Genomic DNA, 13,349 nt, shown 5'->3' with positions numbered 1-13,349 from the left:
CCACACCCTGCTGCAGACAGAGACTGACATCAGCTCTGTGTGTGATGACTCCCCCAGCACTCACATGCACACCCCTTTGGGAGATAAACCCAGAATAATACTGTCTGGCGCTGTATAGAAAAATCTGCACAGCGCAAACTCATAAAAATCCGCCCTCTTCCTCAGTGTGAAGAGAGATGTGCCTGACTTCCTGCGCCGTCCCCCCAGTTAGAAAGTGTACAAACTGGTTTATATTATAAATAATAAGTTTATTACCTACAAAAGGTGAATTGTAAGGTAATATAAGAGAGAACAGCCAGAACAAAGCAGATTACTGAGCAAATAAAACAAAGTGCACAAGCTAAACTTAATATACTTAAGAAACAGGTTACAAAATGTAATTTCTTATCCTAAATGTTATTTTAGGCAGGTTGCAAAGTTTCTGTGGTTCAGAGTTCCAGTTATATTTCTTTTCAGACTGGACCCCTGTCTCAGTCTGGACTCCCCCCTTGCCTGCCCTCGAGGTGGCTTTAGCAGTCTTTCTTCTTGGGCAGACAGGCCATGGAGAGGAGTCCCCCCATTTGCCTTCCTTCCCACCCTTAAATAGGATTTACATAAGGTGGGAATCCTTTGTTTCCCAGACTTGACCCGCTTTCCCTTCCAGTGGAATGTTACAAGAAGTCCCAGATATTAAAATAATGTTTAATATCAGGTGACAAGACCACCTGACCTAGCAGTGTCACAGTTACATCCCTGGATGCTTCCCAGCAGGGAGAGAGATTAGTATCCTCATGGTCTTGTTGTTCCTTCCTGACGGCCCATCAAATCTGTAATTTGTAATGGTTACATAGTCCATATGCCTAGCTTTAGATACAGAGATGATACATGCATACGAATTGGATAATCACATTGAGTAAATCAGAACCTTTCCAATGATATCTCACATGAGCCATCTTGCGTAACGTGTATCTCAGTGATGTCATATTAGTCTCATAAGCATATTTTCATAAATAATATGGAGTGCAACGTCACAGGGCTATTTATTGGTTTGTGGATATAATGCAGCTAATATTTGTAATGGGCTGGGGGGGGAAGAATATTCCTGCTTAGGCCCCCCCTTGGGTTAGCACCACCTTTGCCCCCGAGCGGCCGCACCGCATAGGTTTCGGGTTCACTTGCAGCCAATGACCCACCGAAGCTGGGTTTTTAGCTCAGGCAGCAGAGGCTCAGGGTTTTTGAATCAGAGATCCAGGGTTCAGTCCCTGCTGACGACCCACCCAGGGGTGTCGTGTTACACTTGTGTAGCCCTCCTGTGCGCTGTGAATCACCTGCAGTGTCCTGCCCCAGAGGTGGCTGCATTCAGTGGGGAGCAGGAGTCCCTCTGGCCTGGGAAGCCCCTGGGGCCCCTTTGGAAAGCAAACAGGTGACCCACTGTGTTGTAACTGCAGCCGTGGGGCTGCCCTTCTCTCGGCCCCTCTCTTAGGGGGACAGCTCTACTGGCAGAGGAAGGTGAAGGCCCTGCCCAGCCCCTACAGGAACCAGGCCCTGTTGGCGGAGGTGGAGATGACGGCTTACGTGCTCCTGGCCTATCTCTCCCTGCCCAATGTGTCCGCTGCTGACATGACGACCGCCGCCCAGATCGTCCGCTGGCTCAGCAGGCAGCAGGACCCCTTTGGGGGCTTCTCCTCCACGCAGGTAACACCCCTGCCCTCGGGGCAAACCAGTGCTGAGGCCCTGGTGCAGGAAGGGGCCAGGAGCCCCCCAGGGGCTACATCTCCACAGCTGACCTGGAGCCCTACCTGGGAGAGGAAGTTGTGGGTGCAGAGCCCCCTGCCCTCAGGGGCTGGGAGCCGGGGTTCCGGTGTCAGCGCCCCAGCAGGTCCTGATCCTGCTGCAGTGAGTCTGAGCCGGGCTCCTCTCCCCAGAGCGTGACAGCAGCTCGGTGACTCTCCTCCCCAGGACACGGTGGTCGCCCTGCAGGCCCTGGCCAAATACGCGGCCCTGACGTACAGCACGAGCGGGGCTGTGTCGGTGACGGTGAGCTCCCAGGCCGGGGCCCGGCAGCAATTCCACGTGGAGAATGCCAACCGGCTGGTGCTGCAGCGAGCGGCCCTGCAGGAGATCGCCGGGCAGTACACGGTGCGGGCCAGCGGCAAGGGCTGTGTTTTTGTGCAGGTGAGTGCAGGAGCCCCTGGGGACCAGCCGGCCCAGCGGTGACTAGCTGTGCCCTTGCCCTGCCCCACGGCGCCTGGCTCTGGGCCCAGGCTCTGATCTGCTGTGGCGGAGGCAGCAGGCTCTGCCCCAACCCTCTTGCTTGTCTCCCAGCTGACTCTGCGCTACAACGTGCCGCCCCCAAAGAGCGCCGCGACCTTTGACCTGCGGGTGGAGACGGAGCCGAAGGAGTGCACCGAGACCTCCAGATCCCGCTTCAGCCTCCTGCTGCACGCCCGGTACGAGCCCCAGCCCCCCCACCGGGTCCAGGGGCAGGGGCAGGCCCCAAGCAGCGGGGAAATGGCCGGGGCAGAGCCGCCCCACTGCAGGGCCGGGGCAGGGCAGGAATCGATCGCCGGGGGAGCCACCCCCCCACAGGGCTCGGGGCAGAGGCAGGGGCCCCTTGGAATGTGCCAGGGACTAAAGGGCTGGTCCCGGGGCTGATCTAATGGACAGTCGGCTCCCAAGGAGCTCCTGGGGCCGGGGCCCCTTGCTGGGGAGCTCAGGGCTGTCCGGGGGCTAGCGGGGCTCACAGCCCAGAGCAGGCAGAGGGCATTAGAGACGCCTGCAGGGCCGAGAAGATGGGAGGCCTCCCCTCCCTCTCCCAGGGCCGGCTCCAGACACCAGCCCACCAAGCTTGTGCTTGGGGCGGCACCTGGAGGGGGGCGGCGCGGCGCTCCGGCCCCCGGGGAGAGTGGGGCCACGGCCGGGCTCACGGACCTTCCCCTGGCGCCCTCCCCCCGGCCGCCTGGCTGGGGCTCGCCACCCTCTCGCCGCCCTGCTCCCTGCGCTCTAGCCGCCGGGGGGAGAGCGGAGCCCCCGCCGGGGCTCACCGCCCTCCTCCCAGGGCTCCTGCCGCCCTCCCCCCAGCCGCCGGGGGGAGAGCGGAGCCCCCACCAGGGCTCACCGCCCTCCTCCCAGGGCTCCGGCCGCCGCGGGGAGAGCGGAGCCCCCGCCGGGGCTCACCGCCCTCCTCCCAGGGCTCCGGCCGCCGCGGGGGGTGGGGGGGGTGGGGGTGCGGCCGGCGGCTTTTTTGCCTGGGGCAGCAAAAAAGCCAGAGCCGGCCCTGCTCCCTCCATCCCCCTGGGGTCTGTATCCAGGGCAAACCCCGACCTCAGCGCACGGCTCCTGTTGCAGGTACAGCGGGGAGCGCCCAGCCACCAACATGGCCATCATCGAGGCCAAGCTGCCGTCCGGCTACACCCCTGTCAAGAGGTCCCTGCGGCAGGTGAGCTTCCCAGGGAGGAGAACAGGCCGGGCCAGTCACACAGCATGAAACCAGGGGCTGATCCATGGGGAAGAGCCCAGACCCCCAGGAGAGCACAGATTGCAGCTCTGACCCCCAGGGGGAGCTCCCCCCGCAGAGCCCTGCCTCCTGCCGTGGGGCACTGCGCAGCTCTGGGTCTCCCATCCAGTCACTGAGCAGGCCCTGACCCCAGTGCTTCTATATCCTGGGAAATTTCCCGAAATCTGGGAATTTTTGAGTAAAATGTTTCAACTTGGGAATTTTTTCCCTGGTAACTGACATAAAAACCAAAAAAAGAAACTGTATGACAATCAAAGCACTCAATTCTAGTGTAATTATAACATCAGCTTTGAAAGCAAAGCAAGAGAAATGTTCTAATTTTGTAATTACTATTAAGCACTTGTATTTACATTGTACAAATATGTACAGTAAAAATGACAGTGATAAAGCTAGTTAAAATATTAATGATGTTCCTCGTGATGACTCAGACCATGAGTTGGAAAATGGATAAAACTCAGAGATTATAATAATAAGGAAAATTATATAAAAGAGTGTTATTTGTTCTGTTTGCTTTTGTATCTTATTTTATAATCATATGTTTACTTTTTATTTTTTCAAAGTAGCTTTGATGTACAGTGGATCCGAAGAAGTGAGGTTTTTACCCACAAAAGCTTATGCCCAAATAAATCTGTTAGTCTTTAAGGTGCCACCAGACTCCTTGTTGTTTTTGCAGATACAGACTAACACGGCTACCCCCTGATATTTGATGTACAGTACACTGCAGGGCACATAGAATATCAGGGTTGGAAGGGACCTCAGGAGGTCATTTAGTCTAACCCTCTGCTCAAAGCAGGACCAATCCCCAGACAGATTTTTACCCCAGATCCCTAAGTGGCCCTCTCAAGGATTGAACTCACAACCCTGGGTTTAGCGGGCCAATGCTCAAACCACTGAGCTATCCACATGCTGTCCTTATTAATACTTTTGTTTTTTAAATAGTGAAATTTGTGTAAAATACATTGTTTTCTATAATTTCAAGCCTACTCCTCACGTGTTAAATATTTTATTTACTGTATAAGTCACATAAATTTAAAATTGAAAAACATCTATATGTATAAAAATTATAATAAATGTGAAATATCTCGAACGAATAAGAATAATTTGGATATAATATATATTATATAGTTATTAAAAAAACACATATTATGTTCCTTTGAGATTTTGAAATAAAAAACTTTATCTGGGAATTTTTCACCAGATTTGGGAAATTTTTAGTGCTAGCTTGGGAAAAGTTGGCATCACGATATAGAAGCACTCCCTGACCTTGCTTATCTCCCCCTACAACACAACGCCCATGTCTACAGTCCCGCCTCTCCCCCAGCAGACACCCAGTGCTCAGCTGTGACTGGCATGGGGGGTGGCAGCCAGGCCCCTCGGCCACGGGGGCGTTTGGTGCCCCATGTTCCAGCCCCCAGCAGAGCAGTGACTCTGGCCCCAGCCCCTCCGTTCCTGGCTCAGCTGTTTCCTCCCTCTGCTCCTAGCTGGAGAAGCAGCGTTTGGTGAAGTGGCTGAAGGTGCAGAATGACCAGGTGACGCTCTATCTGGACCAGGTGAGTGCGGGCGGCTCGGGGCTCCGGGGGCCTGGTGTGAACGGGGAGGGCGTGTCCTGCCCTGGCTCCACCCCATTACAGTTGCTCTCCTGGGGTCTGTGTCACACGCACGGCGTGGGGTCACTGATATCTCCCCTGGTTCCAAGTGACCCGTTTCCAGAAAGGACGGGGAGATGGGACCAGACTCAGCCAAACCCCAGGGAGGGCCGTGAACGGAGCGACGGGGAGCTCAGGGTTGGGGGGCTGGAGCTGGGCCCTGAGTGTGATGAAAGGGGGTCACATTTTGTAGGGGGGTGGAACAGGGATTTGGGGGAAGCATTTTCTCACTGCTCCAGGCTGCGGGGGCAGGGGGAAGCGGCTGGGCCAGGCTGAGCCTCGGGGAGGCGGGGGTTCGAGCTGCCAGTGCAGACGTTCAGCCCAGGCGCTCGCTCTGTCGCTCTCTCGGTAGCTGACGAAGGAAGCGGCGAGTTTCACCTTCTCCCTGGAGCAGGATTTCCCTGTGAAGAATCTCAGAGCAGCCCCAGTGAGACTGTACGATTATTACGAGATGGGTGAGTCCCGCCCTGGCTCCGCCCCCATTACAGCTACTCTAGGCTCTGTGTCACAGTCAGTGGGTGGGTGGGCATGTCCTGCACTGGCTCCACCCCCATTACAGCTGTTCTCGTGGGCTCTGTGTCACACTCAGGGCGTGGGGTCACTGAAATGTCCCCAGGTGCCAAGTGCCCCATTTCCATAAATCCCACTCAGGTCACAGCCGTCCCAGGTTCTATCTGTGGGGTTGCTCATCGCGAGGGACACAGGAGACGTGTGCTCATCGGGCTAGTGGGGAGGGTGTGGCTGGTGTAACTGGGGCCGTCCCAGCAAGAGAAGGCGAGTCCCGCCCCTTCAGGGCCCCCCACATTTCCCCTGCCATCCAGCTCCTCAGACGCCCCCAGAACCCTTTGTGCTGGGTGCAGGAGGTGACAGGACGGTTTCCATGAGCGTTCTGAGGGGTGACTCAGTAGTGATTGCTGGGCCCATCTGATTTACTTGGAGATGGGGGATGGGAGAGAGCGCACAGCCCCACTCAGACAGCTGGGGGCAATCTCCCACTCCTTTGTAGGGCTCAGACCTACAGCAGGGATCCCCTGGGGCTGGACTCTGCCTGTGTGGGATTAGGGGGAGGGGTTCTCATCCCCCCACTGGGTCTCTCCTCCATTCCTTACATCCCTTGCTGTTACAGGTGAACACACAGAGGCTGAGTACAGCGCCCCCTGTGGCTCAGGTAGGTGTGATGCACCCACACACAACTCCAGTCCCTACAACTTTATGGTTGGGGGGAGTCCATGGGCCGGAGAGGTCTGTGTGTGTTGTAGAGGGCAAAGGACGGGAGCTGGGAGCATGGAACCCACCAGGACCATGTGTGTGGGGGGAGAGACATCTTGGGAGAAGGGTCTATGTGGGGCACAAGGGAATCTGTCTTGAGGGCGGGGGGTGACTCTGAGGGGACAGTCTTTGTGGGGTTTGGGAGAGTTCTAGGGGGCCCTGTCTACAGGTGTCTGCCGGGTGTGTGTGTGTGGGGGGGTGATTTTGATCCCATCTCAGGGGATGTTTGTGTTTGTTTAAAGCCCCTGACGCCGACACGATGGAAAATTCCCGCTGAAGCCCCCTCCCCTGCTGGGCAGCCCTCTCCCCTCCCATCCTGAGAGCCCTGCGCCAGCAGCCGACACCCCGGGATCGGGGGGGCACGGACAGGCCTCGTCTCAGCTGCTGCTCTTCCCCGAACCAGCTGCACTATCCCCCTTAGCACCTTCTTCAGCCAACTCCTCCCCATTCGCTCTGCAAACATCCCACCTGCTCTCCCATCTCTCAGCCTCCAGACTGACCCGCGTGATCCCAGCTGTCTGTCACAGGCGGGGACCAGTGGCTGCAGTGGGGACCCCTGGGGTTTGCTGCCCGTCCTGCCTGGAGCAGCAGGTTCAGTGTAAAACAAAATACAAAAACCCTCCTCTTTGTGAGGCTGTTTTGTCGCTTTGTGCCTGCCCTGCTGCTGCTCCTCACACGGCTCCTGTGCATCCTTAGAGCAGCGAGATCCTGGGACCGTGGCTCTGTCCCCTTCCCCAGCCCTTCGGTCATTGCTGTGGGGTTTGGCTTTAACCCTGGGGAGGCAGCGTCAGCGACAGCCCCCCAGGTTCCAGCCCCAGCTGGCAGAGCTGCCCTCGTTACACATGTCTACATGAAAATGGAACCAGTTGAACTGAAATTAGTTTTGAAACCAGTTTACTTACACCTGTGAAAACCCCGGTGTGGATGCACTTATTGTGGTGTGAAGGAGGGTTATTTTAGTTTAGGTTCAATCAATTAGGAATTGAAGCTAAACCAGAATCAACTCTTCTCTCAGACCGACAGGAGCACCTCTACCTGCTTGCATGGGTTGGACTAAACTGATTTTAAAAGCCAAGTTCTAAGAGAGGGAGGAATAGCTTGTCCAACTCCTTACAACTCTTGCTTGTTCTGTTTGTGTTTTGTTACCATCTGTTTAATTCCACGGACCAATGAACAATGGGGAAAGGCGATCTGTGTGAACGGTCTATCCCCAGTCAACCACGGCATGAGAGCCAAATGTACATGCTGTGGGATACCCAGCCAGTCCTCCAGAGACCCCAGGGCAGAGCAGACTTGACATTCCTGATACTTACAGGGTAAATAAGAAGCAAGAAAAATAAATCCATAGACTGTTCAGACCCTCCCTATCCATCGTAAAGAAGCAAGAACTTTTTGCAGGTCCCCTTTAAAAGCAGGAAGCTCATTTTCCTGTGTGCAGATGTTAAAGGCACCTGATGCAGTTTGTAGGTGCAGGGGCTTTCCCCAAGGCCAGTGTGTGAAAGATTCACCAAAGAGTCACGATCACAAGCTCAGTCTCAGTTGGAAAGGAGGCACAAATACGTCCCAGAGGGCTGCACGTGCCTGTCTAAGGGTATGTCTACACTGGCAGAGTTACATCACCGGCGGTTCCATCACCGCTCAGAAAGCGCTGAAGGGAAACTGCGGTTGTGTGTTCACACCTTCAGCTGCCTGCGCAATAGCGTGTTCACACTTGAGGCACTTGCAGCAGTATTTGGAGCAGTGCACTCTGGACAGCTATTCCCACTGAGCATCTCTTCCTCTTCTGACGCTAAGAATTGTGGGAAGGTGGAGGGGTCGCAGGGCATCCTGGGTCCTGTCCCAATGACCCGTGATGCATTGCTTCGCGTCCCAGCAATCCCTGTGCTTCCGTCCGCATTTGGCGCCATCTTTCAACGGTTTGTGTTCTGCGCGCTCTGCCTCTTCCGTCTGCAGGAACGGATCCCGCACTGCTGACCAATATGCTGCTTGCTCTCGATAACGTGTCACGAGTGGCAGTGGAGTTATTCCTTAACTACAAAGGCAAGAGGAGTGCGACATTGATCTCGCCACGTGTAGTAGCCACGACACGAGATTGCTTGTGGCATTCCCGGAGGTGCTGACCACAGTGGAATGCTGCTTTTGGGCGCGGGAAAGCATTCAGTGGTGGGATCACATCGTCATGCATGTCTGGGATGACGAGCAGTGGCTGCAGAACTTTTGGATGAGGAAAGCCACATTCATGGGACTGTGTGATAAGCTTGCCCCAGCCCTGTGGCGCAAGGACACGAGAATGAGAGCTGCCCTGTCTTTGGAGAAGCGCATGGTTATTGCTTTGTGGAAGCTGGCTACTCCAGTCTGCTACCGATCAGTCGCTAACCAGTTCAGAGTGGGAAAGTCGACCGTCAGACTCGTGTTGATGCAAGTGTGCAGGGCCATTAATCGCATCCTGCTCTGAAAGACCATTACTCTGGGCAACATGCGTGACATTGTGGATGGCTTTGCACAAATGCGCTTCCCTAACTGTGGAGGGGCGATAGATGGCACACATATTCCAGTTCTGGCACCAGACCACCTAGCCACCGAGTACATTAATCAGAAGGGGTATTTCTCTATGGTTCTTCAGGCGCTTGTGAATCACTGTGGGTTTTTCACAGACATTAACACAGACTGGTCCAGAAAGGTGCATGACGCACGCATCTTTCGGAACACTGGCCTGTTCAGGAAGCTGCAAGCAGGGACTTTCTTCCCGGACCAGAAGATCACCGTAGGGGAAGTCAAAATGCCCATTGTGATCCTGGGAGACCCTGCCTACCCCTTAATGCTGTGGCTTATGAAGCCATAGGCGGGGTGTCAAGGGTTCCTTCCTCACTCTGAACTCTAGGGTACAGATGTGGGGACCCGCAGGAAAGCCCCTAAGCTTATTTACCAGCTTAGGTTAACAGTAAGCTGCCACCACCAAGCATGTTCCAAATCTTAGGGAAGAGACACTTGGAACTCTGCCTTTCCCCAAATATTTCCCAAGTCTCTAACCCCCCCTTTCCTGGGCAGATTTGAGACTAATTCCCCCCCCCCCCAAGTCCTTACACCCTTTTTCCTGGGTAGGCTTGAGAGTATACCCTCACCAATTAGTCCTGGTGAACACAGATCCAAAACCCTTGGATCTTAAAACAATGAAAAATCAATCAGGTTCTTAAAAGAAGAATTTTAATTGAAGAAAAAGGAAAAAAATCATTTCTGTAAAATCAGGATGGAAAATACTTTCCAGGGTAATCAGATTCAAAGAGCCCAGAGGAACCCCCTCTAGCCTTAGGTTCAAAGTTACAGCAAAACAGGGATAAACCTCCCTCTAGCAAAGGAACATTTACAAGTTGAGAAAACAAAGATAAAACTAACACGCCTTGCCTGGCTGTTACTTACAAATTGGAAATATGAGAGACTTGTTCAGAAGATTTGGAGAGCCTGGATTGATGTCTGGTCCCTCTCAGTCCCAAGAGCGAACACACCCAAAACAAAGAGCACAAACAAATGCCTTCCCCCCACCAAGATTTGAAAGTATCTTGTCCCCTTATTGGTCCTTTGGGTCAGGTGTCAGCCAGGTTACCTGAGCTTCTTAACCCTTTACAGGTAAAAGGATTTTGGTGTCTCTGACCAGGAGGGATTTTATAGTACTGTACACAGGAGGGTTGTTACCCTTCCCTTTATAATTATGACATGGGGAACCTTGACAGCAGCAAGGAGCGTTTCAACAACAGGCTGAGCAAGTGCAGAATGACTGTTGAGTGTGCTTTTGCTGGCACTGCCTATATGGGAGGCTGGACCTGTCCGATGACAATATTCCTATGCTTATAGCCGTGTGCTGTACACTCCACAATATTTGTGAAGGGAAGGGTGAAAGCTTCACTTAGGGCTGGACCGCTGAGGCTCAGTGCCTGGAGGCTGAATTTGAACAGCCAAAGACCAGGGCTATTAGAGGGGTGTAGTGCGGGGCCATAAGGATCAGGGATGCCCTGAGGCAGCAATTTGAATCTAAAAGCCACTAATATTTGTTGCTATGTTCGGGAGTGCAGTGCTTGTAATGCTAGGAGGTGATTGTAACAGGTGCAGACGATGCACTATGAAGGTTTAAGAAAATTGCCTGTTGCTTTGCAGGGCTCTGTTTGCTTTCAATTAATGGAATAAAGATTGATTTCAAACCAAAACAACTCTTTTTAAAAAAACAACAACCTGAGGAGAGAAACAAACAAAAAACCCCACATCAGCACTGTGGGGGATGGGGGAAGGGAGGGTCCCAGGAGGAGGTGGGATCCCGGGATGGTTAAAGATTTGTGTACATCCAGGTATCATATGCAACCTTCTCCCTTGGAGTACAGTGCAGCGGGTACTGTACTTCACCAGGGCTAAACTGCAGAGGGACGGGTGTTGAGTGCAGTGGGTAGTGGGAGTCTGCAGGGCTGAATTGTGATGGGCAGGAGTGGAATGCAGCAGGTACAGACTGGAGCCAGGAGGTTGATAAGGGTGTGTTGGCGGTGTCTGGGGGGAGCATGGGAAAGAGTTTTGTGACAGCGGCTGTAGGGGAGGGCGGGTGCGGAGCTGCTCAGTTTGCAGTGCTAGTAGTGCTTAGAGCATGTCCACTTGGCACTCCATAACGTTTAAGAGCCGCTCCGTGGCTTCGTTCTGGCGCGCTGCGTTCTCCTTTCGGTCCCTCTTCTCGCTGTCCCACCACTACTTCAATTCTTGTTTTTCGGCTGCGGAGTGCATCATGACATCACACAGAAAGTCCTTTTTAGTTCTTCGTGGCTGTTTTCTAATTCTGCGCAGCCGTTCAGCCGGTGATCACAAAGAAGGAGGCTGGACTCCCCAGGTCATATCTGTGAAGCCAAAATGCAGCATTTTACCGAAGCAGTATTGTTTGTAACACACGGACCCAGTAGCGGATTAACAAATTTGCCGCCCCTAGGCCCTCAAAAAATTGTCGCCTCCCCCCGGCTGTCAGCTCACCTCTGCTCCCGCGCGGAAAGCCTGGGAGGGAGTGGGGAGAAGGGGAGTTGTGGCGTGCTCGGGGGATGGCGGAGGTGGAGTGGAGGTGAGCTGGGGCAGGGAGCGGTTCCCTGCCCCCCCCAAGAGTTACTCCCTGTGCCCACTGGCCCCAGCTCACCTCTGCTATCCCCCGAGCGCGACACTACTCGCTTCTCCTCCCTCCCTCCCTCCCAGCACTTTCGTGCGGCAAGCCTGGGAGGGAGGGAGAGGGGAGAAGGGGAGTTGCGGCGCTCTCGGGGGATGGCGGCGGTGGAGCAGAGGTGAGCTGGGCTGGGGAGAGGTTCCCGGCCCCCCCGGGTTACTCCCTGTGCCCGCGGGCCCCAGCTTACCTCTGCTTCGCCTCCTGTGAGCTTGCTGCTACTCGCTTCTCCCTCCCTCCCAGCGCTTTCGCGTGGCAAGCCTGGGAGGGAGGTGGAAGGAGGAAAGCATGGCGCGCCTGGGGGAGGGGGCGGGCTGGGGATTTGGGGAAGGGGTGGAGTTGGGGAGGGGGCGTGAGCAAATTTGCCGCCCCTGCAAATTTGCTACCCTAGACCTAGGCCTTGTTTGCCTAGGTGATAATACGCCACTGCATGGACCACTGATTCAGTGATTTAAAACACAGCCACTATTCACATACCTGTCAGTAACTGGCTGACCCCAGGCAAGCACACCTGAGCCACAAGACCCCCAAACTGGTGAGTAACCACAGGGGCAGGGGAAATCAGTGTTCCAGGACCGTACTGTCCACTGGACACGTGGCTCTTGGGGAGAGCCAGAACTGTAGGGGGGGCCTTATCATCATTCCTGTGCCCACATTTTCCACGGGCTGTGTTCATTATAGAAGATGGGTGAGCAGGGAATCAAGGGAGGGTCGTCTCCAAGACTGCGGCTTCCGCCCTGGCCCTTATGCAGCTCGCCTGTGTGCAGCAATGCCCGTTTCCCCCTGACAGCAGAGTGGTGCAGGAAAGTTACCCTTAATGGGGCAAGAAACAAAGCAGCTCTGCCAAAGAACCCGTGGCAGCGGGTTGCCCAGTGTCTCCAGGAGAGTTTCGTGGAGATCTCTGAGGCAGATTCCCGTGAAGTGAGGGAGTCAATCAACACCCTGTTCCGCCGCTCAGACGAGGCATGTGGTGGTACGTGCATCATACAGACACAAGCCTGCTTTTTGCAACCCTCCTGCCCCCAACCACTCACTTCAGCGATTCCCCAAATCAAAGCCACTTACCAGGGGCCTCCTCTCCTGTTCGCATTTCGCTGAGCTGTGCCTGGCTAGCCTCCTCCGGGGCAGAGAAGAGCTCCTGGCTGCATGTATATCTGACCTCCGAATCGTCCTCTGCCTCTGGGTCCTCCTCTCCCTCCACATCCTCAGCCAGGATTTCCTCCTCCTGCTCTCAGGAATGCAGTGCATGGATTTGTGGACAAGGGGTAAGATGTGTGAATGTTCTATCTTTTGAACAGAAATGTTGCTAGTATGCTATACTGGCCTTCAGTGTCCTTCTTAAATGTGAGTGCATATGCCACTCAATGGGTTATAGCCTGTTCTCAATAACTCCTGTAGCCCCACTGCATGGGCAGTGGGTATAATAGGGTGGCAAGGCTAAGCCTTCTGGGGCACAGCCGCTGCTGCCAGACACCTGGGCTGTGATGGCCCTGCCTCTTCCCCTCCCTGCCCCTTCCCTGAGGCTCCCAACACCTGCTGCTGGTACCTGGTGAATCTTCTTTCTCTCTTCCACTCCACCCCCCGCCCTCGCCCCCTCCAGAGGTCCTTGCCATGCCCCTCTTCACTCCCCCTCTCTCGCGGGGGTGGGAGGGTGAGGAGGGATGCGGGGAGTGGTGCCGGGGCTGCGGGCAAAGAGGCAGGACAGGGAGCTAGCTTCCCCCTGGAGAAACTTCACCCGCCACCTATGCCACAGATGCTAATG

At 54.8% G+C, this 13,349-nt stretch overlaps 1 protein-coding gene and 1 long non-coding RNA gene across 5 annotated transcripts in view; one reads left to right on the top strand and one right to left on the bottom strand.

Annotated features, from left to right (window-relative positions):
• The window catches only part of LOC101941091 (alpha-2-macroglobulin-like protein 1), a 62,385-nt gene extending 51,775 nt beyond the window's left edge, over positions 1–10,610 (top strand). For 3 of the 4 annotated variants that reach the window (XM_065577461.1, XM_065577460.1, XM_065577463.1), the window contains 8 exons: positions 1,463–1,674; positions 1,939–2,154; positions 2,305–2,429; positions 3,328–3,418; positions 4,978–5,046; positions 5,495–5,597; positions 6,269–6,310; positions 6,654–10,610. In XM_065577461.1, the coding sequence (XP_065433533.1) occupies positions 1,463–1,674; positions 1,939–2,154; positions 2,305–2,429; positions 3,328–3,418; positions 4,978–5,046; positions 5,495–5,597; positions 6,269–6,310; positions 6,654–6,688 (893 nt within the window). In that variant the 3' untranslated portion in view covers positions 6,689–10,610. Of the gene's footprint in view, positions 1–1,462; positions 1,675–1,938; positions 2,155–2,304; positions 2,430–3,327; positions 3,419–4,977; positions 5,047–5,494; positions 5,598–6,268; positions 6,311–6,653 lie in introns of those variants that run through there. The other variant, XR_010594738.1, reaches the window with a different exon arrangement.
• On the bottom strand, positions 9,514–12,804 carry LOC135977301 (uncharacterized). Its single transcript, XR_010594741.1, has 2 exons — positions 12,653–12,804; positions 9,514–11,279 (listed from the first exon to the last, which is right to left on the bottom strand). It is a non-coding gene; the product is annotated as an uncharacterized LOC135977301 (long non-coding RNA).
• Between the last annotated feature and the right edge of the window lie 545 nt (positions 12,805–13,349).

Source organism: Chrysemys picta, chromosome 24 (genome assembly GCF_011386835.1).
Source record: "Chrysemys picta bellii isolate R12L10 chromosome 24, ASM1138683v2, whole genome shotgun sequence".
Classification (NCBI taxonomy): Eukaryota; Metazoa; Chordata; order Testudines; family Emydidae; genus Chrysemys; species Chrysemys picta.
This window is presented reverse-complemented; position numbering and strand designations above follow the sequence as displayed.